Here is a 21,067-nt window from a genome sequence, read left to right on the forward strand (position 1 = left end):
GCCGGCGGCCCAGGTGTGAAGAGACAGGAAGAGGGAGACGATGGAGGAGCGGGGGTGCCTGCGCTCAGGCTGGCGGACACACACACACACACACACACACACACACACACACACCTCTCTCTGCACACGGAGAGGGCGGACACACACACACACACACACACCTCTCTCTGCACACGGAGAGGGCGAGAGCGAAACGCGAGGTCCGCGCAGAGGGCTGTCTCCCCAGGCCCTGTCCTGCAGGCTCCTAACTAGGCTGTGGGGGACAGAACCCCAGAACGTCTGCCCCGCCATCCCCAGCCCTGTGAACGCAACGAGCTGTCACGCCATCAGCCGTTATCCTACACGGCGAAAGCAATGTCATTAGGGTGACCTTGAGCCCATGGAAGGGGGGGAGGCGCCATCTGAGGGTGGGCCTGATCTAATCGGGGGGGGCCCATTGGCAGCACAGCAGCTTCTCTGGCTGGTCCAGAAGAGGAAGGCAGAGAGGGGCCCGGCAAGAGGAAGCTGTCGGTGGCCGAGACGGGGTGCCTGGAGCCGAGAGCAGGCCCGGCCAGCAGCCGGGAAAAAACAGGATCCTCAGGGCTCTGGCCCACGGCCTGAGTGGGCCCGGAATGGGCTCTTCCCCAGAGCCCCCGGCTGAGAGCCCAGGCCAGCAGAGCCCTTGATTTCGGCTGCCCGGGTGTCCGCCCTACAGAGCCGTGGGGCGTCACACATGCACTATTCTAAGGCGCTAAGTCTGCGGTCGTTTGTTCCAGGAGAAGACAAGTACAGAGGCCCCGGGGGACACCCGTGCACTTGAACTTCAGCGCCCAGCGCCGAGCCCCGAGCAGGCACCCCTCAGCCGTGGGAATGAGCACGGCCCCCGTCGGGGTCCTGGGCGGGGGTGGAGGCGGCCGTCGCCCTGACCCCCTCGCCTGGCCCCCTCCCTGCCCCTTCCCAGCCCCCACGTACAGAACTCCTCCGGGCTGACGCCCTCCACGGCGTGCAGGCCGGTGAGGTGGGCGATCCTGCCCTGGACGCGTGTCCGCTGGTAGCCGGTGGTCTTCTCCATGCGCTCAACCATCTGCTGCTGGCGGTCGACCCAGTAGAGGTGGCTGCCGAGCACGGTCAGGCCCACAGGCTGCACGATGTTGTCGTCCTCCAGGGTCAGGCGGTTGGCCCCTGCGGCGGCACGGGGGCCAGGCATGAGCGGGGGCTCGCCGTGGGGTGGGGGACGGAGGCGGCCGCCAGCGGGGCTGGGCCGGGCAGGGGTCGGGGGGACAGAGGTGGCCACCAGCAGGGCTAGGCCCAGCAGGGGTCGGGGGGACAGAGGTAGCCACCAGCAGGGCTGGGCCGGGCAGGGGTCAGGGGGACAGAGGTGGCCGCCAGCGGGGCTGGGCCAGGCAGGGGTCGGGGGACAGAGGTAGCCACCAGCAGGGCTGGGCCGGGCAGGGGTCAGGGGGACAGAGGTAGCCACCAGCAGGGCTGGGCCTGGCAGGGGTCGAGGGACTCCACAGCCTGGCCAGGGCCGAGCGGGGTGCCTGGGGTCAGGCAGGTTGTGGGATCGGGGCTATGCGCCCACCATGGGCCTGGCCACTGGGTCCTGCGAGCATGTCCCCCCATCCGACCCCGACTCTGGAAAAGGAGCCACGGGACCCAGCGCCCTCGGCCTCCCAGCAAGGCCCTCTCCAGCACTGGGGCCTCCCAGGCAAAGGTGGCGGCGGCAGACCTGGGCCCCGGCTCCTGCGCCATGTGCCACACCGCAAGGCGTGAGCAGCTGGCATGCCCCCCTGAGCCTCGACTTCCACTTCTGCCACATGGGGCCCACTCGGGACCCACATCCTGGGAAGGCATCAGGGAGGGCTCTATGGGATGCATGGCAGGCGCCTGGCACACAGTAGGTCCTTTAAGGACACAGCAGTCGCTGTCGTTACTGATAAGAAGGCCGTGGATGTTTCCGGAAAGGCCAGACCTGGGAGCTGCTGGGGTCCTGGGGGGCTGCTAGGAGCCTGGGGGCTGCTGGGGTCCTGCAGGACTGCTGAGGGACCCAGGGGACTACTGGGGGACTGGGGGGCTGCTGGGGGACCCGGGACTGCTGGGGGCCTGGGGGCTGCTGGGGGACCCAGGGGACTGCTGGGAGCCTGGGGGGCTGCTGGGGGTCCTGGGGGGGCTGCTGGGGGACCCAGGGGACTGCTGGGGTCCTGGGGGGCTGCTAAGGGACCCAGGGACTGCTGGGAGCCTGGGGGGCTGCTGGGGTACTGCTGGGGGACCCAGGGGGCTGCTGGGGGACCCAGGGGACTGCTGGGGTCCTGGGGGGCTGCTGGGGGCCTGGGGGGCTGCTGGGGGACCTGAGGACTGCTGGGGGCCTGGGGAGCTGCTGAGGGACCCAGGGACTGCTGGGAGCCTGGGGGGCTGCTGGGGGGCTGCTGGGGGCCTGAGGACTGCTGGGGTCCTGGGGGGCTGCTGGGGGACCCAGGGGACTGCTGGGAGCCTGGGGGGCTGCTGGGGGGCTGTTGGGGGTCCTGGGGGGCTGCTGGGGGACCCAGGGGACTGCTGGGGTCCTGGGGGGGCTGCTGAGGGACCCAGGGACTGCTGGGAGCCTGGGGGCTGCTGGGGGGCTGCTGGGGGACCTGAGGCGCTGCTGGAGGACCTGAGGACCGCTGGGGTCCTGGGGGGCTGCTGGGGGACCCAGGGGACTGCTGGGGTCCTGGGGGGCTGCTGGGGGCCTGGGGGGCTGCTGGGGGACCTGAGGACTGCTGGGGGCCTGGGGGCCTGGGGGGCTGCTGGGGGACCAGGGGACTGCTGGGGTCCTGGGGGGCTGCTGGGGGACCTGGGGGGCTGCTGGGGGACCCCTGGGACTGGTGCGGGGTCGGGGGGCTACTGGGGGACCCGGGCCGAGCCAGAGCGGGTACCTGACAGGTCGCAGCTCTCGATGCGCTTCAGGTCGGCGTCGGCCCAGAAGAGCTTGCCCAGAGCGTTGTCCACCACCAGGGCCACGGGGCGGACGAGGCCGGTGCTGAAGAGGACCTCGCGCTCGGTGCCGTCCAGCGCCGTGCGCTCGATCTTGGCCGCGCGCTCCTGCATGTTGGTGAAGTACAGGTACCTGCGGGCAGGGGGGGCAGTGAGTGCAGCCCGGACCCCTCTCCTCCGTCGCCACCATCTCCACGGCCAGGATGAGGCCAGACCTGACCCTGCAGGCCCCCCACGGGCGGTCACACAGCCCCGGTCCCCGACGCTGAAACTTTGTCCCATCCGCAGCCGCCCGGGGGCCCTGGCCTGAGGGGCCCAGACCCCAGGGCCAGCAGCGCGAGCTTCTGTCCACTGAGCCAGCCGTGCAGGCCGCAGAGGCGGGGACCCTGCTGTCCTCACCTTCTCAGACAGGGAAGCTGAGTTGTGAAAGGGCACGTCTCCAGACACAAGGGCCCTCAGGACTAGTGGTAAGATTCGAACCCAGGCCTGCCGGGACCCTAACTGTGCCCTCGGACAGGCCTAATTTCTGTTCCGCATGCCTGCCCTGAGGGGACCTGAGAGGCACCACCCTTGGCCTCTGCCCCAACTCCTGGGCGCTGGGTGTGGTTTTGAGCTTCGGGTGGCTCTAGACCCCCCCTCTCCTGCCCAGGTTATTCCTTCCCCGTGGGAGCCCCCCCAGTCTGTCACCAAGTCTGCAGTGTCCTCACACATGTCACGGCCCCTGAGGACCAAGAGGTGGGAGTCAGGGGTCTTCCCAGGAGGAAGACGGCCCCGAGACCCGAGGCTGAGCCCGATGGCCAGCAGGGGTAGTAGTGAGCTCCCCGTGGCAAGACATCCACGAGCGAGTAGCCGGCCGCCCCCTGGATTCTAGGAGGCATTTCTGCACGGGGCTCAAGTTGGAAGGGGACCGTCCAAGACCTTCAGTGCGAGCCAGGATCTCCCCAGCATCGTCTGCTCGTCTAGAAACCTCCCCCGGGTCTTGGCAAAGCTCTGCTCCCCGCCAGCGCCCGCCTTCTGCAGCGACCCCTCGTGTCCCTGCTTGCCCGGGGCGATGGGAACGGGGCCGCGCCCGGGGCGGGGGTCCTGGGAAGCCCCTCCCGGCCCCCGCCCGCCTGGCCCGGCCCCTACCCCCGCTCGGCGTTGACGACGATGGCCCTCGGCCGGTCGCGGTCGCCGCACAGCACGGCGCCCATGGCCTCCCCGCTCAGCCGGTGCACGTTGATGGTGTTGGTGGCCTCGCACGTCCAGAAGAGCGTGCGGCTGTAGATGTCGAGGCTGAGGTCATGCGGCTGCCGGTCTGGGTTCTGGCCTTGACCGGGGGAGGTCAGGACGGAGGGCTGGAAGAGGAAGAGCACCAAGGGGTCAGAGCCCCTGGTGCCGGGCCGCCCTGCGGGTGTCGGGAGGCAGCGGGAGACAGCCGGCAGGCCGAGGGGTCTGGGGACCCTGCCCGTAGGCCAGCCGTCCACCCGGGTTCAGAGCGCTCAAGTGAACCCAGCAGCGCGGGACGGGTTCCCGCACGTCGCCCGGCCTGGCTAACCCAGCCTGGCTGCGCCGCTTCCCCTGCACACGCGGGGAGCGGCCAGCGGCCGGCTTGCTGGTCACCCCGGTCACCAGGCCCCTCTCCAGCCGCCTTCGCGCCGCCTTTGGCTTTCTTGGACTTGCACTTTCTGGTGAAGACCCACGCATCTCACGCGGGTTTTCCTACGTGTACGTGCGTGGTTTTGTCATCTGGAAGGTCAGGAGACCAGGGCGCCGCCTCCAGCAGCACCCCTTCCCCGCGGGGAGAGGGGCCCCACCAGGGGAGCGGTGGGGAGGGGCGGGGCGCCCGCAGCACCTCTTGGGCACAGCCGGTCCGCACGGGCAGCTCTGGGCTCCCGGCCACCCCCCTCCACGTGCCGCGGGGTCTCCCGAGAGCCCTGCCTGGCTCTGAGATCCCCACCGTGGCACGGGGGGTAGCCCCAGACGTGGGCACCCCAGGCTGTCGGGGGGCCGGGCTGGGGGGCTCTGCGGCTTGAGGGAAAGGATCACCCAGGGCGCACGGACGCATGGCCCCCAGCGCTTCGGGATGAGGAGTCCCGTGCAGAACAGGCCTTCAGAGGAGGCCGAGGGATGCCGTGAACCGACGGCGAAGGGGTGGGAGAGCAGCGCCTGCCCCTCCCTCCCGTGCAGGAGCCGACTTCCTGGTGGGGTTCGCTCTGGCTGCCCAGGGGGACCACACAGGTTCTTGGGGGCCCCGGACCCCATGCCGAGTGGCCGCGGAGCTCCCGGGCTGCCGCCACCTCCTGTTCAGGCGGAAAGCCCCTGCCTCTAGCGAGGCGACGGCTACCACCCCTGCCCCCTCTTCTCCGTGGAGACCAGCCTGAGGGGATGCTCTCATCACACATCCCCCTGGACTTGACTTCTCTGCAGCAGTTAAGAACAAGAAGTCTCCAGGGGAAGCAGACTTGGCCCAGTGGTTAGGGCATCCGTCTACCACATGGGAGGTCCGCGGTTCAAACCCCGGGCCTCCTTGACCCGTGTGGAGCTGGCCCATGTTCAGTGCTGATGCGCGCAAGGAGTGCCCTGCCACGCAGGGGTGTCCCCGACGTAAGGGAGCCCCACGCACAAGGAGTGCGCCCCGTAAGGAGAGACGTCCCATGTGAAAAAAGTGCAGCCTGCCCAGGAGTGGTGCTGCACACACAAGAGAGCTGACGCAGCAAGACGACAACAAAAAAGAGACATAGATTCCCATGCCGCCGACAAGAATACAAGTGGAAACAGAAGAACACACACTGAATGGACACAGAGAGAGAGATGACAACTGGGGGTGGCGTGGAAGAGGAGAGGAAAAAAAAAAGAATAAACTCAGAGCAACCAATACCAGCAACTCCTGCACACCATGAAAACACCGTGGAAGGAAAAAACAACAACGGGGGTTCGGCCGCTTCCCCTGCCCATCCCTGCTGAGACAACGGCTGGATCCAGTCCCCACCTGCAGGCACAATCTGAGTCTCACACCGTGCAGGATTACACCCCGCCATTTCGTCACGGGGCCCCATCCGTGCTTTACCCAACGCCGCGCTCCCTGGCACCGTGCTAGGAAGAGCAGCCAGGCTGGGGGCCGCCCAGGAGCTGCGGGTGGAAGCGTCCCCGCGCCCCTGCCGGGTGCACTTGCCTGGGTCCCGTCGTCCTTGGCCCGCTTGATGTTCTGGCGCCCGTCCACCCAGTAGATGAACTTGTCCAACGGGTCGTAGTCGATGGCCTTGACGTTCCTCAGCCCGTGCAGGGGCAGGACGAGGTCTGGGCTGTGCTGGTCGTCGGGGATCACGCGGCTGATGGCACATTTCTGGCTGAACAGCAAGAAGGTGGTGGGTGCTGGAGGGAAGCAAACAGACCCGGGGCTGAGCCTCTCGGAGCCGGAGAGGGAGTGGGCAGGGAGGGGCGCCTTCCCACCTCTTGTAAAAAGCAGATCTGGATGCACCCCTGCTAGATGCACATGGGAAAAAGACCAGGGGGACTTTTTCTCAGGCTGTTTCTCAAGGGCACATTGGATGATTCTGCTACATGCCTCCTGTTTGACTATTTTGTAAGTGCGTGTGCTACTTGAGAGATAGATCAAATCCACTTTTAAGTCACCCAGACTTAAAACGAAGGACGCGCGTGGTAGTTGACATCGAGCTTGCGCTCACAAACGTGTGATGCTGGGGCACCCTGCGCTGGGGCCTGCGGCTGCTGAAGTGGACGGCTGCAGGCCACACACGGTGCACGGTGCCGCCAGCGCCCGAGAGCACGACGCAGAACAAGGCGGCAGAGCGCCGGAATCTGGCTGGGCCTGGGAGCCGACGCCAGGAGGCTGGCGTGGAGGCCGCCAGGGCCCCCATGGGACACGCAGTCTCCCTTGGCCCCACTGCTTGGGGGCGCTCGGGACTGGGGGGGGGATTGGAATGTTCCCGGGCCCGTGCGCGTTGAAAATCCCTGCTTCCCAGAGGCACTGGAGTCTAGGGTGACCACTGCCTCAGGGCAGAAGACAGAGGCCGAGGGACTCGAGAAAATCCACTTGGGTTCAGGAACGACACAGAAAGCACAGTGGCTATCGTCTGAAGTTGAAGCCATCGTCCAGGTCTGCCGGCCACAGCAGCAGGTACTCCTCTGGGCGTGGCTTACCGGCGACCTCTGCTTGACCCATCAAGGTCATGGCCATTGGGGGAAGCAAGACGACCAAAGGGAGCCCGAGAGTGGGCGGCCCCAGGCTCCTGGGCTTCACTTCCTCGCTGAGGAGCCTTGAGCAAGCGCCGCGACCTTTCGGAGCCTCAGTTTCCCCATCTACACAGCCGGAAGGAGTAAGCTCAGCCCTCGGCGCCACTGTCCAGGGCTGCCATGTGGCTCAGGCAAGGCCCCAGGAGACAGCTTTATAAACTGTAAAGTGCTGTACAGCAACTGACTTACAACGAGCTCTCTGCCGACGTCACAGGAGAAGACCCTGCCAACAGCACGCACCCGTGCTGCCTGGGGGGCCACGGGAAAGTCCCTCGGGGACTGCCTGGCCGTCACTTTTCTTATCATTGGAAAGGAAACAGGCCCCACCTAACTGAGAGGGGCTGGTGGGGGGACTGCACGACAGACTCGCCCTGAGAGGCCACGGCAAGGAGGGCGTGGCCACGGGAGCCTGTTCTACCAATCCCGGAAAGGAGCGGGCTGCGTTTCTGAGCTCATCTATTCCTCGGGAGCGATAGCCCTGCTGACGGCAAGCCCATTGAGGCGCCTCTGGTTCGATCACCCGAGGCTGCTCTGAGGACTTCAGGACAGAACGACGTCCGTAGGGCGCGATGCGGTCCAGTCCCCATGCCCTTGCCGGGTCTGACACAAACAGACTCACACGGACGGACGGACATGGGGAGGGAGCTCGGGCACATCTGCTCTTGCACGTGATAGAAAGGAGAAGGCGGAACGGCTGAGGCCCGGGGAGAGAGGCACCACGTGCCTGATCGATCGCTCACGGCTGACCCTGGAAGAGGCCAGAATGGCCAAGACTGACACAGGAGGCCCTGAGATAAGCCAGGTCGGCCTGCCGCTGAACTTGGCAAGCAGCAGCGCAGCTGCGCGGGAGACAGGGCGCCCGGGGCGAGGGTTGGTGGCCGTCCCGCCTCGCCACGTGGCAACACGCCAGGATCAAGAGTCACTGACCTTGGTGAGAAAGCATATCTGATGGTGCCACAAGTTGGACTTTTTAAGCCTTTACCTCAAAGAAATGCCAACCGATTCCTAGTACTTGCACTGGCGGCCCTTGGGTGGACCAATACAGCCGGCAAGAGCAGGGAGTCTGCAGCCAGCCCACCTGGGTTCAAACCTGGCCCCAGCACTTATCAGCTGTGTGGCCTCGGGCAGGTGACTTGACATCTCTGTGCCATACTCCCTACCCTCCAGGCCTGGGGTGGGGATTTCCTGAGCGGAGGGCGCTCAGGACAGTGCCTGGCTCTATAAGGAAGAGTTCTCCCCAGCGATGCCTTCTCATATCCCAAGAGCCTCCCGTGGAATCTACCAGCTGAAGGCCTGGCCCATCTCCTCGTGCCTTGACGAAGCAACAGGCTCTCGATGCGGCCGGGGGCCCCCTGATGGTGTTCGGCATCTTGCACAGTGCACAACCTGCCCAGCCATCCGTGTACACCCACGCCCCCCGAGATGGGGGCTCCTTTCAGCCTCAGCCCCCAGAGCCAGCCTGATCTAGCGTGGGGTGGCGGTAGGGGGGGTAGGCACGTACGGCTGCAGTTGCGGCTGCTGGGGTCCAGGGTGTAGTGCGCGGCACAGCCGCAGCGGTGGCCGCCGGGGACGGCGAGGCACAGCTGCCCGCACTGGCCGTTGTTGTGCACGCAGTCGTTGAGGCCGTCCTGGCGGGAGGAGTGGAACACCAGGATGTCCATGACGAAGTCGAGGTGGCCCTGGATGAGGGTGCGGTTGCGGCCGCTGGTCTTGTCGGCCCGCTCGATGCTGTGCAGGTTCCAGTCGGTCCAGTAGATGTAGTCACTGTACTGCGTCAGCCCAAAGGGGTGCGGGAGGTCGTCGGCGATCACCACCCGCTCCTGACCTGCGGGGGGCGGGGCGCGGCGTCAGCGTGGCCGGGCAGGGCCGGGCCACCCCGTCGGGCACCCCAGGCCAACCCACGGCTGGGCACTCGCGGCCGGGCCTCCGAGCGCTGACCCTCTGGAGAAGTGGCCGTGACCACCGAAGCTGAGCAGTCCCCCCCCCCGCCCCGAGCAGGCCGGTGGGACTGCCCGGGCGGGCACGAGGCAGCCTTCTGGGGGCGGGGGGTGCTGGAAGACTGGCCTCCCTGGTCTGGGGGGCAGCCGCCAAGGCTGGGTGCACGCCCTCGTCCACACGCGGGGGTGCGTCCACGGACACGGACACTCTTCAACCCGTCCACTTAGGGCTTCGTACTTAGGAGGCATGTTCCACCTCAACACACGTTCTAAGGTACAACTGTTAAAAAATGCTCAGTGGACCGGCTGTGGCTCAGTGGTTGAGAGCCTGCTTTGCACACACGAGGTCCCAGGTTCAATCCCCAGTACCTCCTAAAAAAAATATATATATATATATATATACATATATATATATATATATATACACACACATATAAAATAGAATGTGTTCAGACTTGCTTAAAAAAAAAACGTCCTGGGAAGCGGCTGTGGCTCAATCAGTTGGGCCCCGTCTATCATATGGGAGGCCCTGGGTTCACGTCCCGGGGCCTCCTTGTGAGGGCAGGGTCGCCCACATGCCGCAGAGAGCCACCGGCTGGTAAGCGCCGTGGAGTGCCCCGGAGAGCCAACTCAGCAAGGTGACACAACAGAAAGGGAGACAAGTAAAAAAAAAACACAGAAGAGCGCGCAGCGAATGGATATACAGAAAGTAGACAACAAGCAAGCCACAAGGGGGGGATAAATAAAAATAAATACAGACACAGAAGAGTGCGCAGCGAATGGACATAGAGCAGACAGCAAGCCAGCCGCAAGGCGGGGGGAATGTCCAGCCCCTCCAGCCCAGCAATCGGGGGTGCTGGATGCAGGGCGTCAGGAGCAGTGACTCAGCCTCGGTCAATGTCCTCGGGAAACGTGCCAACACCTTGGTCAGCAAATGGGTATTCCCTTTTTTTCTTTTCTGTCTTTTTTCACTAGAGAAGTTATCGGTTTACAGAAAAATCATGCATAAAACACAGACTTACAGCAGGACCCTCAGGCAGGCTGGCCCTGATTTGGTGCACGCCCAGGAGTCAATTCAGGGATAACCTGGAACAGGGCTCCGTCCCACCCAGCACCGTCACCGCGGAATGCTGGCCCCGCTGCACACACCAGCCACGGGGGACTGGCGAGGTCACCCGTGGGGCACCCAGAGGACGGCAGCGTGCCGACTCACGCCTGCGCACCTGCTGTGCACCAGGCGGGGGCTGCGCATCGGCAGTACCACGAGGCACGCTGGGCTGAGCCACGTGGGACAGCGCCCTTAAAGATGGGGCCGTGGGCGTCGGGTGAGCTCCGCGGGGCAGGAGAGAGCACATGCAGGGCTCAGGGACCCCGGCAAGTTCTGGCCCTTAACCTAGGGGGCTGCAGGGTCCTCACTCGTCAAACGACACGCGCGTTACAGAACTCTTCACCTATCTTCACGTCATGGTAAAAAGAGCTCCCACGAAAACACATGACGACGCTGAGAACAAGCTCGTCATGTGCCAGAATAAGAGTGAACAGCATGGGTGGTATGGTTTGAAATCGTTGTTTTAAAGTTATTTTCTTAACTGAAAAAGTAAAACATTTTTAAGATTTTAAGAATTGGAAATTTTTTTTGGAGGTACCAGAGACTGACCTTGTACATGAGAAGCAGGCACGCTGCTGAGCTACACCCACTCCCCAAATCAGAAACGATGAAAAGAAAAAACACTCATGTCAAAAATTATTTTTAGTGGAGCTTGAGCAGCTCAGTGATTGAGCATATGTTTCACAAGTACACAATCCCAGATTCAACCCCTGGTACCACCCAAAAAAAATTATTTTTAAAATACGTGGAGACAGAAAGAAATATGCCAACGTGAAAAATTGGTTATTGCTGTGTGGTGAAATTATGGCTAAATTATCATTTTCCTTAATTTTTTTTTGTATTTTTGGAAATTTTCCAAGTGGATTACTTTATTTTTGTTAGAACAAAAAAGTTATTAAGTAGGGAAGTGGCTGTGGCTCAGCTGGGCTCCCGTCTACCACATGGGAGGCCCTGGGCCGCGTCCCGGGGCCTCCTTGTGAAGGCAGGCTCGCCCGCACGCTGCGGAGAGCTGCCAGCCCGGGCACCACAGAGTGCGCCCAGCCCGCGAGTGCCCCAGAGTGCTGCGGACCCACAGGCACCGTGGAGATCTGACTCAGCAAGGTGACGCAACAACAAAAAAAAGGGAGACAAGCAGAAACAGAAAAGCATGCAGCAAATGGACACAGAGAGCAGACAGCAAAACAAGCTGCAAGGGGAGGGGGGAATAAATAGAAATAAATACGGACAGACACAGAAGAATGCACAGCAAACGGACACAGAGAGCAGACAGCATGCAAAAAGCCGCAAGGGGAGGGGATTAAAAAAAAGTTATTAAGATGCTCCCCGATTGCCTCCATCTAACATATACACAAGGTGGCCCCAGAGCTGGGAGCCGGGCAGTTTTCCAAAGCAACAGTTATGAGTACAGCTAGACACTCGGAGGCACTTCCTAAGTGCCAGGAACGTTTACCCACGTGATCACATTCAGTTCTTGCAACCACCCTGTTGTCTGGAGGAATCTGGCACAGGAAGGTGAAGCAACTTGGCTGAAGTCACGCAGTTAGTAGCCGCGGGGCCAGGACCATGGCCTGGGCTACAGGTTCACCCTCCAGCCCGCCTCTAACCGCGTCAGGTACCTGTCCTCGCTCCCCGTCTCCTCGGCAACGAGCCCAGCGTTCAGCCAACGTCCATGGCACAAATCAGAAAGCATGCCACACCCGAGAGGTGGCCAGGCCCAAACGTGCAAGGCCACCTGGATTCGCAGGCGCCAGGCAGGGTTTCAGGGCTCTGGTGGGTTTTCACCTGAGTCCGTCCTCGTTCTGGGGTAATTAGGGAGCTTACTTGTGTCAGGGGACCACAGGTGCGCCGTGAGCGGTTGCCCCCCTGGCACCGGCTGCAAGGACAGCTGATGACACGCAGACCACACAGCACACCGCGGAATGGGGATGGCTGTCTTGAAGACACATAAAATCCTGGCCACTGGCCTTGCAGCCAGGACATTCTGGCCCACAGACAGGGTCCACGGTGAGGGCAGCCCACCCCACGGGGAAGCCAGGACATGGGTTCTAGCTTCAACTCTGCGCACCTAGCACTCAAGACGAGCCATTCAGCCTGCCGTTGCCTCGGTTTCCTCATCTGTAAAATGGACACAATCCTGCCCCATTCACCCCGGCACTGGGAAGCAAGCAGAGTCTCCCCACCTTACTTAAGGGCTCCACGGTGAACGGGACGCTCTTGGAGGCTCCGCCAGGCCCTGGTGCCTGCCAGCCAGCCCTGGACCCGCGAAGGCCCTCCTGTCCACAGCCAGGAGCAAAGCAACGGGCCACCCGCGTGGCCCTCACAGGGCACCTTGACCGGCCACGAGCGTCACAGCCCCCTCTGGCCTCCACTCCCCCAGCCGGGAAGGGGCTCACTTCATTTATCTAAAAGGCCTGACCACATCACCTGCACATCACCTGGCCATTGACCACGGCCCAGAGTTCTAGCACGGGCTCCAGGGTCAGCGTGTCCTGGGTTCAAACCTGACCACAATGCTGGGGGATTTGGGGCAGGGGCCGTCTTTAATGTCCCTGAGCCTCGCTTCCCTCTGCTGTGCATAATGGAGGACAGAGCCACTGACCTGGCACATAGTGGCTGCTCCAGCAGGGCTGGCAGCCAGGCTCACTGGAGCTAGAGAAGCGGATGTGGCTCAACTGCTAGGGCGTCTGCCTACCACACGGGAGGTCCAGGGTTCAAACCCCGGGCCTCCTGACCCGTGTGGAGCTGGCCCACGCGCAGTGCTAATGTACGAAAGGAGTGCCCTGCCACACAGATGTGTCCCCCACGTAGGGGAGCCCCACGCACAAGGAGTGCGCCCCGTAAGGAGAGCCACCCAGCGCGAAAGAAAGTGCAGCCTGCCCAGGAGTGGCACCGCACACGCAGAGAGCTGACGCAGCAAGATGACATGACAGAAAGAGACAGATTCCCCGTGCTGCTGAAAAGAATACAGATGGATACAGAAGAACACACAGCGAATGGACACAGAGAGCAAACAACTGGGGGTGGGGGGCGAGGAAGGGGAGAAAAATAAATAATAAGTCTTTAAAAAAATAAAATAAATTATAGAGCTCCAACTCGCTAGCTCTGTGACCTTAGGCAGTGCACGTGACCTCCGTGGGCCTCAGTTTCCCCACCAATGGAAACAGCTATGCCGCTACCACCTACGCTACGTGGTCACGAGAGGACCGAATGAGAACGCCCCTGTGCAGGGCCCAGCGGGGACTCAGCACACAGTAGGTGCACAGGAAACAACAGCCGTCAGCAGTGCCTCTGCCAACACCCCGGTGGGCCGCGAGCGTGGGCTGCGTGTGCCGCCGTGGGGGCAACCATGGCGACCACGGTGGCCGCGGGGTACGGCGCGGCGGGGGCCGGAGCACGGCAGGCGCTGACCCGGCGCCCCCCAGCGGAGCCCGCGGCGCCTCACCCAGCATGTTGGATGACTCGATCATGTTGGTGTCCAGGTCAGTCCAGTAGAGGCGCTGGCTGGCGTAGTCGATGGTGAGGTCGTTGGCCCGGCCCACCTTGTCCACCAGCGTCATGCAGCTGGTCCCGTCCATGAAGGCGCGCACGATCCTCGGCTTGCCGCCCCACTCGGTCCAGTAGATGTAGCTGGGGCAGAACCGGGGGACAGGGCGGGTTCCGGTGAGGCCCTGCTGGCAGGGGCGGGGGGCGGGGGGGGGGAGGGGGCCAGAGCCACAGCCTCATGCAGCCCGCCCGGTCCCTGCCAGCACCGTCCCAGGAAGGAGGAGAGAGACCCTGCTGAGCCCCCCAACATACCAACACCCCCAGGAAGGGAGGAGGGAGACCCTGCTGAGCCCCCAACATACCTAACACCCCCAGGAAGGGAGGAGAGAGACCCTGCTGAGCCCCCAACATACCAACACCCCCAGGAAAGGGGGAGAGAGACCCTGCTGAGCCCCCAACATACCAACACCCCCAGGAAGGGAGGAGAGAGACCCTGCTGAGCCCCCAACACATCCAACGCCCCCAGGAAGGGAGGAGAGAGACCCTGCTGAGCCCCCCAGTGTACCCAACACCCTCAAGAAGGGAGGAGAGAGACCCTGCTGAGCCCCCAACATACCAACACCCCCAGGAAAGGGGAGAGAGACCCTGCTGAGCCCCCCAGTGTACCCAACACCCCCAGGAAGGGAGGAGAGAGACCCTGCTGAGCCCCCAACATACCAACACCCCCAGGAAGGGAGGAGAGAGACCCTGCTGAGCCCCCAACATACCAACACCCCCAGGAAGGGAGGAGAGAGACCCTGCTGAGCCCCCAACACATCCAACGCCCCCAGGAAGGGAGGAGAGAGACCCTGCTGAGCCCCCCAGTGTACCCAACACCCTCAAGAAGGGAGGAGAGAGACCCTGCTGAGCCCCCAACATACCAACACCCCCAGGAAAGGGGAGAGAGACCCTGCTGAGCCCCCCAGTGTACCCAACACCCCCAGGAAGGGGGGAGAGAGACCCTGCTGAGCCCCCCAGTGTACCCAACACCCCAAGAAGGGGGGAGAGAGACCCTGCTGAGCCCCCAACATACCAACACCCCCAAGAAGGGAGGAGAGAGACCCTGCTGAGCCCCCAACATACCTAACACCCCCAGGAAGGGAACGCGCAGGGCCCTGCTGAGCCCACGACACAGCAGGCGTCCCTCCGGGGCTCTAACTGCGACCTGGGGGCCCCACTCCGCTGCTCCTTCCCTTTCTTTGGCAGACCCAGGAGGAAACGCGCAGCCTCGCTCCAGAAGGGGCTGGCTGAACACGCCCCCTCCGACGCCCGGAGCCCTCCTCGCCATCCTGCCCTCCCAAATTGTCCCCACGCCCTCCCGGACAGAATGGTCCTCGCTCGCCCTTGCAGGGCTTTGGACAGGCAGGGACTGGGGGATCCACACACCTCACGGGCGCTTTGCAGGGTGCACACTGTGCCCGAGGGACAGAAAAGGAAACTCGGATCCGAGAGAGACCCTGTCCCCGGGCCCTCTGGCCCCAGGCCCCCGCAGGCCCCCGACCGCTGTGCAGAGCGGCCACGCCTGGGGAGGGGTCTGTGACCTGTGGCAACAGCCTGCGAGAAGCAGGCTCAAGTCCAAGGACTTCAACGCTGGCCCCGAGATGGAGCGGGTGCAAGGAGAGGGCCCAGGTGAGCCTGAGACGGCTCTCCTCGGCCCCACGCTGCTCCCACCAGCCACATGACCGTGGGTGAGTCACTTGGCTACCCAGAGCCTCGGTTTCCACGTCTGTAAACTCAGGGACAAGAATCCCCGCCCCTCGCCGGCGCCCTGGACTCCGGGATGAGACCCCACGCGCAGAGCCCAGCTCGGTGCCCAGCGCCCAATCCTCCCTCTAGGAAAGGGACGGGACGATGTCCATGGGGCCTGCCGCTCCAGCCACGGGCAAGGCTCGCGGGGTCAGTGGGACCCCGCCAGGGCGGGCCCCTCGCCCCACGGGGCGGGCGGCCCACCCTCTTGGGCCTCATCACCCGACTCTAGCCGACTCCAGCCGAGCCCGGCACGGGGGGCAGGGAAGCGGGAGAGGCGGGGGACGCTCGTGCCAGAAAGAGACGCCACTCACCCTCTGGTGGGGTCCAGGGCCAGCGACCTGGGGTTGTCCAGGTCCCTCCACACGAGGACCTGCCGGAACTGCCCGTCCAGCCGGGCCACCTCAATCCTGTTGGTGCCGGTGTCGGCCCAGTAGAGGTTCCTGCCCATCCAGTCGACGGCCACGCCTTCGGGGTAGTCGAGGCCAAACTCGATCACGGGTTCCACCGAGCTTCCGTTCATGAAGGCTCGGCTGATGGTCTGGGAGCAGGCGAGGAGGAAAGCGCCACCGTTTAGGAGCCAGCACAAAGCGCTGGCGCCCCTGCAGCCACACTGACCACGCTGGGGACCAGAGCACCAGCACCGGGAGTTCTCAGAGGAACGCTGGTGACGGCGCAAAGCAACCCTCGTAGGAAAACACAGTGGCTTTCAAAACGCTTGTGCTCCTTCCCGCGGTACTCTTACTCCGGAAACTTTATCCTGAGGTGCGACTGACCGTACAAAGAGCAAGAAATCTATTCGAAATACCAAAAGGGCCTTAGGCACAGAGAGATGTATTGCTGTGGGACTGCTTACAACTTGGAAAAGTAGACGCAACCAGACTTTTGTAGCAAGAGCACGGGGAAGTAAAATAGGGGATATCTGTGCAAGCGTCACAACATTTAAAAATGATGCCGAAGAGTTGGCAGTATCTTGAGAACTTATCTATTATCTCAATGAATAAACAAATCAGGGAGTGGATGTGGCTCAAGCAGTTGAGCGCCTGCCTCCCACACAGGAGGTCCCAGGTTCATTTCCCGGTGCCTCCGAAAGGAAAAACAAACAATGAGCAGACAGTGAGCAAAGACAATGAGAAAAAAAAAAATCAGGACACAGAATTCTATGTAACGTTTGATTAGGACTACTACGGGAAAGACCAACATGGAAAAAAGACTTGAAGGAAATCCACTGTAAGGCCAGCAGTGCTGATGCTGGCGGCTGGGATAAGGGTGATTTGTATTTGCTTCTTTGCACTTTTCCGGTACTTCCCTCTTTCTACAATGAATCCCTGTGACTTTTAAAATCAGGAAAATCGTTAAAAGATACATAACATAAACAGCAGAATAAAAGATATGTGATCAAACTGTCTCGTTTTTCCAATACTTCCAAAAGGGTCAGTGGACTTTTTCTGTAGAGGAACAGACAGCAAATATTTCAGCCTTCGTGAGCCATGCCGCCTCCATTGCAATTATGCAATTCAGTAGCACAAAAGCAGCTGCAGACAGCACATAAATGAATGGGCCTGGCTGTGCTCCAAAAAAACTTCACCTATAAAAATCAGGCAGCGGGCCCTCAGACCATTGGCCAAAACCTCTTTAGAAGAGGCATTACCCAGGGGGCTTCTATTTGCACCATGAATAAAGCAAGCGTCTGCCGAGCAAATGGGCACGAGCATGGAAGCGGGCAGAGGGAGCCCGAAGGCAGTGTCAATTTGTAGCCAACTCTCACAACACACAAATCCTTTTGGAAAGCCCCTTTGCATGTCCACGGAATCTGCGAATTAGAATCATTCCTACTTCTTTGCTAAAAGAGGTTCCCTGATATTTTATTAGCTTGACTTGAGTTATAATAAACACGGTCGTTTTTCAAAAATAAAAAAAGCTCTGAAACGGTAACACCGGACGGCCAGGCGCCGCGCACACCGTACCTTCAGGCTGACGTCCGTCCAGTAGATGTGGTTGTTGGAGGCGTCGAAGTCCAGCGCGGAGGCCTCCTTGACGCCCGTGAGCGGGATGGCCACGTCGTTGTTGCTCGTCTCCAGGGAGATGCGGTGGATGGCGGCTCTGCTGGTGAAGACCAGGAAGGCCTCGGGGACGATGCACGTCCTGCGGTCGCTCAGCAGCTCCAGGCCAATGGGGCAGCCGCACCTGGTGGCGCGGGGCGTGAAGAAGCACAGGTGGCTGCACCCCCCGTTCCCCTCCGCACACGGGTTGGTTCCTGGGAGCGGAGAGACGGGCTGTGAGCGCCGACGGGCGGCCACGCCGGGGGTCGGTCTGGCCGGGCGGAGGCCAGGCGTCCGCAGCGGGGCAGTGGGGGGACGGCGGAAAGAGCCCCGGTCACGGACGGAAAGCCAAGGGTCTCCCCAGGAGGTCCGGCCCATTTCACAGGAGCACCCGCCGCGGGCACTGGCCGGGCCTTGCCCCCCACAGGGCACTGGTCCACAGCACCCAGGGGCAGGGGCCACTGTCATCCCCGCTGTTCATGTGCAGACGCTGAATCACAGAGAGGTTGTCTGAGGACGCAGCGCAGCGGGAACGTGACCCCCAGCGGCCTGGCCTCTGGTGTCAGCTCCAGCCCGGGAGGGACACGGTGATGTCGCGACACGGTGGCGGGACAGGTGCCTCCTTCTGCAGCCTCCCTCCTCCTGCTGGCTCTGGAGGCCCTGCCCAGGTGCGCCCCCCATTCACCCCACCGCCAGCCACCATCGCGCAGAGCCCCGTGGACAGAGGCACCTCTGTCACCCCAGCAGACGGCACTTAGCAGGTCATTTATTTCTGGCCGGCCTGTTCACCTCCCTCATCTCCTGAAGTGCTGTTAGAACTGGCTTTAATGCAGTGTTACGTACTGGAGCTAAAAAAAGACATCTTTTCCCATCTCCCTCAGCACATCCTGGGGTTTAAGAGAAAGACGGAGAAATCACGAGCCCAAGGATACCTCCTTTTCTCTTATCTCTGAGGTTGGAGTTTCTGCTTTTTAAGGACTCGCGCACAGGTGGACCCCCTTTCGCACAATGGATAGCAGATGTGGTCTAACGGGGGTGGGAAAAGTGAACGTGTCTATTGCATCGCCTTTGTCTGGGCAGTGCAGGCTGAGACCAAAGGTGGGTCCCCAGTGACCCCGACACATGAGCTGCTCCCCCAGGCCACCCCATACTGCCCCACCTCCAGGGCTGCACCCAGCCTGCCCCTCTGCTGAGCAAACCCTGGCCCTCTGTCTGCCAGTAAAACCCCTGTTCCCTGAAGTCCAAGCTCCAACGACTCCCTCTTACTGTAAAGCCAAACATCCCCTGACCAGTGAGTCGGGGCCACTGCCTTGTTTCCAAGCTAACTAAGGGGTGTCTCACCACTAGGCTGGGGGCAAGCTGAGCATTCCGGCTTTTCTCCATTCGTTCATTTATCCAGCAGAGATTTACTGAGTTTCCAGGCTGTGCGACTGCGGATCCAGCCGGAACAGGGTCCCTGCCTTCTGGCGCTCAGACCCTTCTCCCCGCCACCCCTGGGGCCCAGCTCTCACCAGCGCAGCCTGGTGATCTGAATTTTGAATCCTTTACACAAAGATGAATTATTGTGTGAAACGAGTCATGGCTAAGTGAGCTTTTGGGTAAATCCTGGCTTTCAGATGAAGGGCGAGCCTCTGAGGGTCCCAGCCTGGCCCAGCCCGGGGGTCAGCACAGACCTGCGTGGGAGCCCAGCGCGGCCGCTGGCGGTGTGGCGGCCCTGGCTCCCAGGGTAAAGGGGACAGTCGCTGTACTTAGCAAATAGGCTTGTCAAGAGCACTGGCGAGTGAGAGCATGTGAGGTGCCGGCATGTGAGGTGCTAGTTGCCAAATGTGAGCCACTTTACGTCGATTATTTAGCAACGGTCCTAGTCAAGAGCCTCAACTGAGTCAGTATCCCTGGGGATCAGCCCAGCCCAGTCCTCCTCCGTCCTTAACCAGATACTGTTAGTTTCCTGTTGCAGTGCTCCCTTCCCCTCCCCGCACCCAAAACGGGAGACCCCCGGCTGGCCAGGTTTGGCTCCAGCTAGGCCACCCATGAGCCCGTCACTTCTTGCCTCCCTGCATCGAGCCCAGTCGGCACCTCCGGCCGAGGCTACCCCAGACGCACCGATGGCTCTGGCCACGTTCACCGCCTTAAGGCCCATCAGGTCGGGCAGCTGGTCCACGATGACGTCCCGGCTCGCCTGGACCTTGTGCACCCGCTCGATGCTTCTCCTCTGCCAGTCGGTCCAGTAGATGAAGTCGCCCAGCAGGGTGAACCCGAAGATGTGCGGGAGCTTGTCCTCCAGGAGCGTCCGCCTCTTTGTCCCGTCCACGTTGATGACCTATGAGGCGGGGAGGACACAGCTCAGGGCTGGCTGGGGTCTCTCCAGGGAGAGCCTCCTCTGAACCAGCCTCAGTGCTGAGCTGCCTGAAACAGGACGGGTTCAGCTCCCGGGAGCTGCCCTTTTACTGCACTTTGCCAGGCTACTGCAAAAAGGCAGAGGCCCCAGCTCATTGGGGTGCTAAACAAGTGACATTTTCATTATGATGCTTGTCATCTTGGCTGATGGAGCGGTGACAGGGGACTAGCGAAGGCGCCCTTTCCCAGCCTCCTCTGAGACTGTGCTTTGATGGATGGACAGCTAAGTCTGCAACAGGCAAGGCAAACAGGCATCCCCTCCCTTTCCGATACTGTTCGCCTGATAGTGGCTAGCTGGAGTACCATGGATGAGCTCTGTAGGAAGGGGCTCTGGAATTGATGAGCAATGCCTGCCCTGGGTGCTGGAAGGATTTCTGGGCTTGATTAGCAATGCCTGCTCTGGGTGTAGCATGGGCAGCCATCATACTGTAGCCACAACATGGACAAAAGGCTGAGCTACTAGTTCACCAGGGCACCCGGGACAAGTTTCTCCTTTTCTGCAAATTAATTTCTTGCCAGGTTAAGGAGTAGATGAACTTTGAGAGCTCTTCCTTTTCTAGCTCTGAGACAGTAAGTCTAAGATGCTTTCCACCACGAGACACGCTATTTATTGGCTGTTTACGTTGACGCAAAGGAGCTAAATCTTTTTCTCAAAGAGTCAACGCTGATTAAAAAGCAACAACTGCTGATTAAAAGCAACAACCACAAAAGACAAAAAGGTAGGAAAATACTGCCAAGCATTAAAACACCTTAACAAACCGAGGCAGACAAACAGGGTAAGATGGGATTCTGATGACAGACGGTCCTAGATAAACTTACATTAAAAGAAGACTTGATATAGCAACGACAAAAACAGAACATCCAAACTCTCAGGCTCTCGGCAGGAAGAAAGAGACAATTAAAGGCAAGCCTCTGCAGGCCTCCCGCAGGCAGATTATGCTCACAGCTCATCAGAAATCGACAAATCCCTGTGCGAAACGGGAGGGGGCTGGTGGCAGCAGCACGAGCTAGGCTGAAGGCTTGCTTAGCAGAGCAGACTTCCTTCTCTGCTGTGAACAGCAGAGGGCAGAACGGCGAAGTGGCCAGGGAGGCCCGGCAGCCCTCGGCCCCAGCTCAGCCCCAGAAGCGGT

The 21,067-nt window shown here is 61.7% G+C and overlaps 1 protein-coding gene across 1 annotated transcript in view; it reads right to left on the bottom strand.

Moving 5' to 3' along the window:
• LRP5 (LDL receptor related protein 5) overlaps nt 1-21,067 on the bottom strand; it is a 124,813-nt gene that overhangs the window by 34,174 nt on the left and 69,572 nt on the right. Inside the window, exons 8-16 of the mRNA XM_058305069.1 lie at nt 19,644-19,860; nt 17,466-17,755; nt 15,813-16,039; nt 13,673-13,857; nt 8,687-9,010; nt 6,104-6,303; nt 4,078-4,286; nt 2,892-3,082; nt 952-1,161 (exon numbers count right to left, since the gene is read on the bottom strand). Coding sequence (XP_058161052.1) covers nt 952-1,161; nt 2,892-3,082; nt 4,078-4,286; nt 6,104-6,303; nt 8,687-9,010; nt 13,673-13,857; nt 15,813-16,039; nt 17,466-17,755; nt 19,644-19,860 — 2,053 coding nt within the window. The remainder of the gene's footprint in view (nt 1-951; nt 1,162-2,891; nt 3,083-4,077; nt 4,287-6,103; nt 6,304-8,686; nt 9,011-13,672; nt 13,858-15,812; nt 16,040-17,465; nt 17,756-19,643; nt 19,861-21,067) is intronic.

The sequence above is a fragment of the Dasypus novemcinctus genome, chromosome 10, assembly GCF_030445035.2.
Source record: "Dasypus novemcinctus isolate mDasNov1 chromosome 10, mDasNov1.1.hap2, whole genome shotgun sequence".
Classification (NCBI taxonomy): domain Eukaryota; kingdom Metazoa; phylum Chordata; class Mammalia; order Cingulata; family Dasypodidae; genus Dasypus; species Dasypus novemcinctus.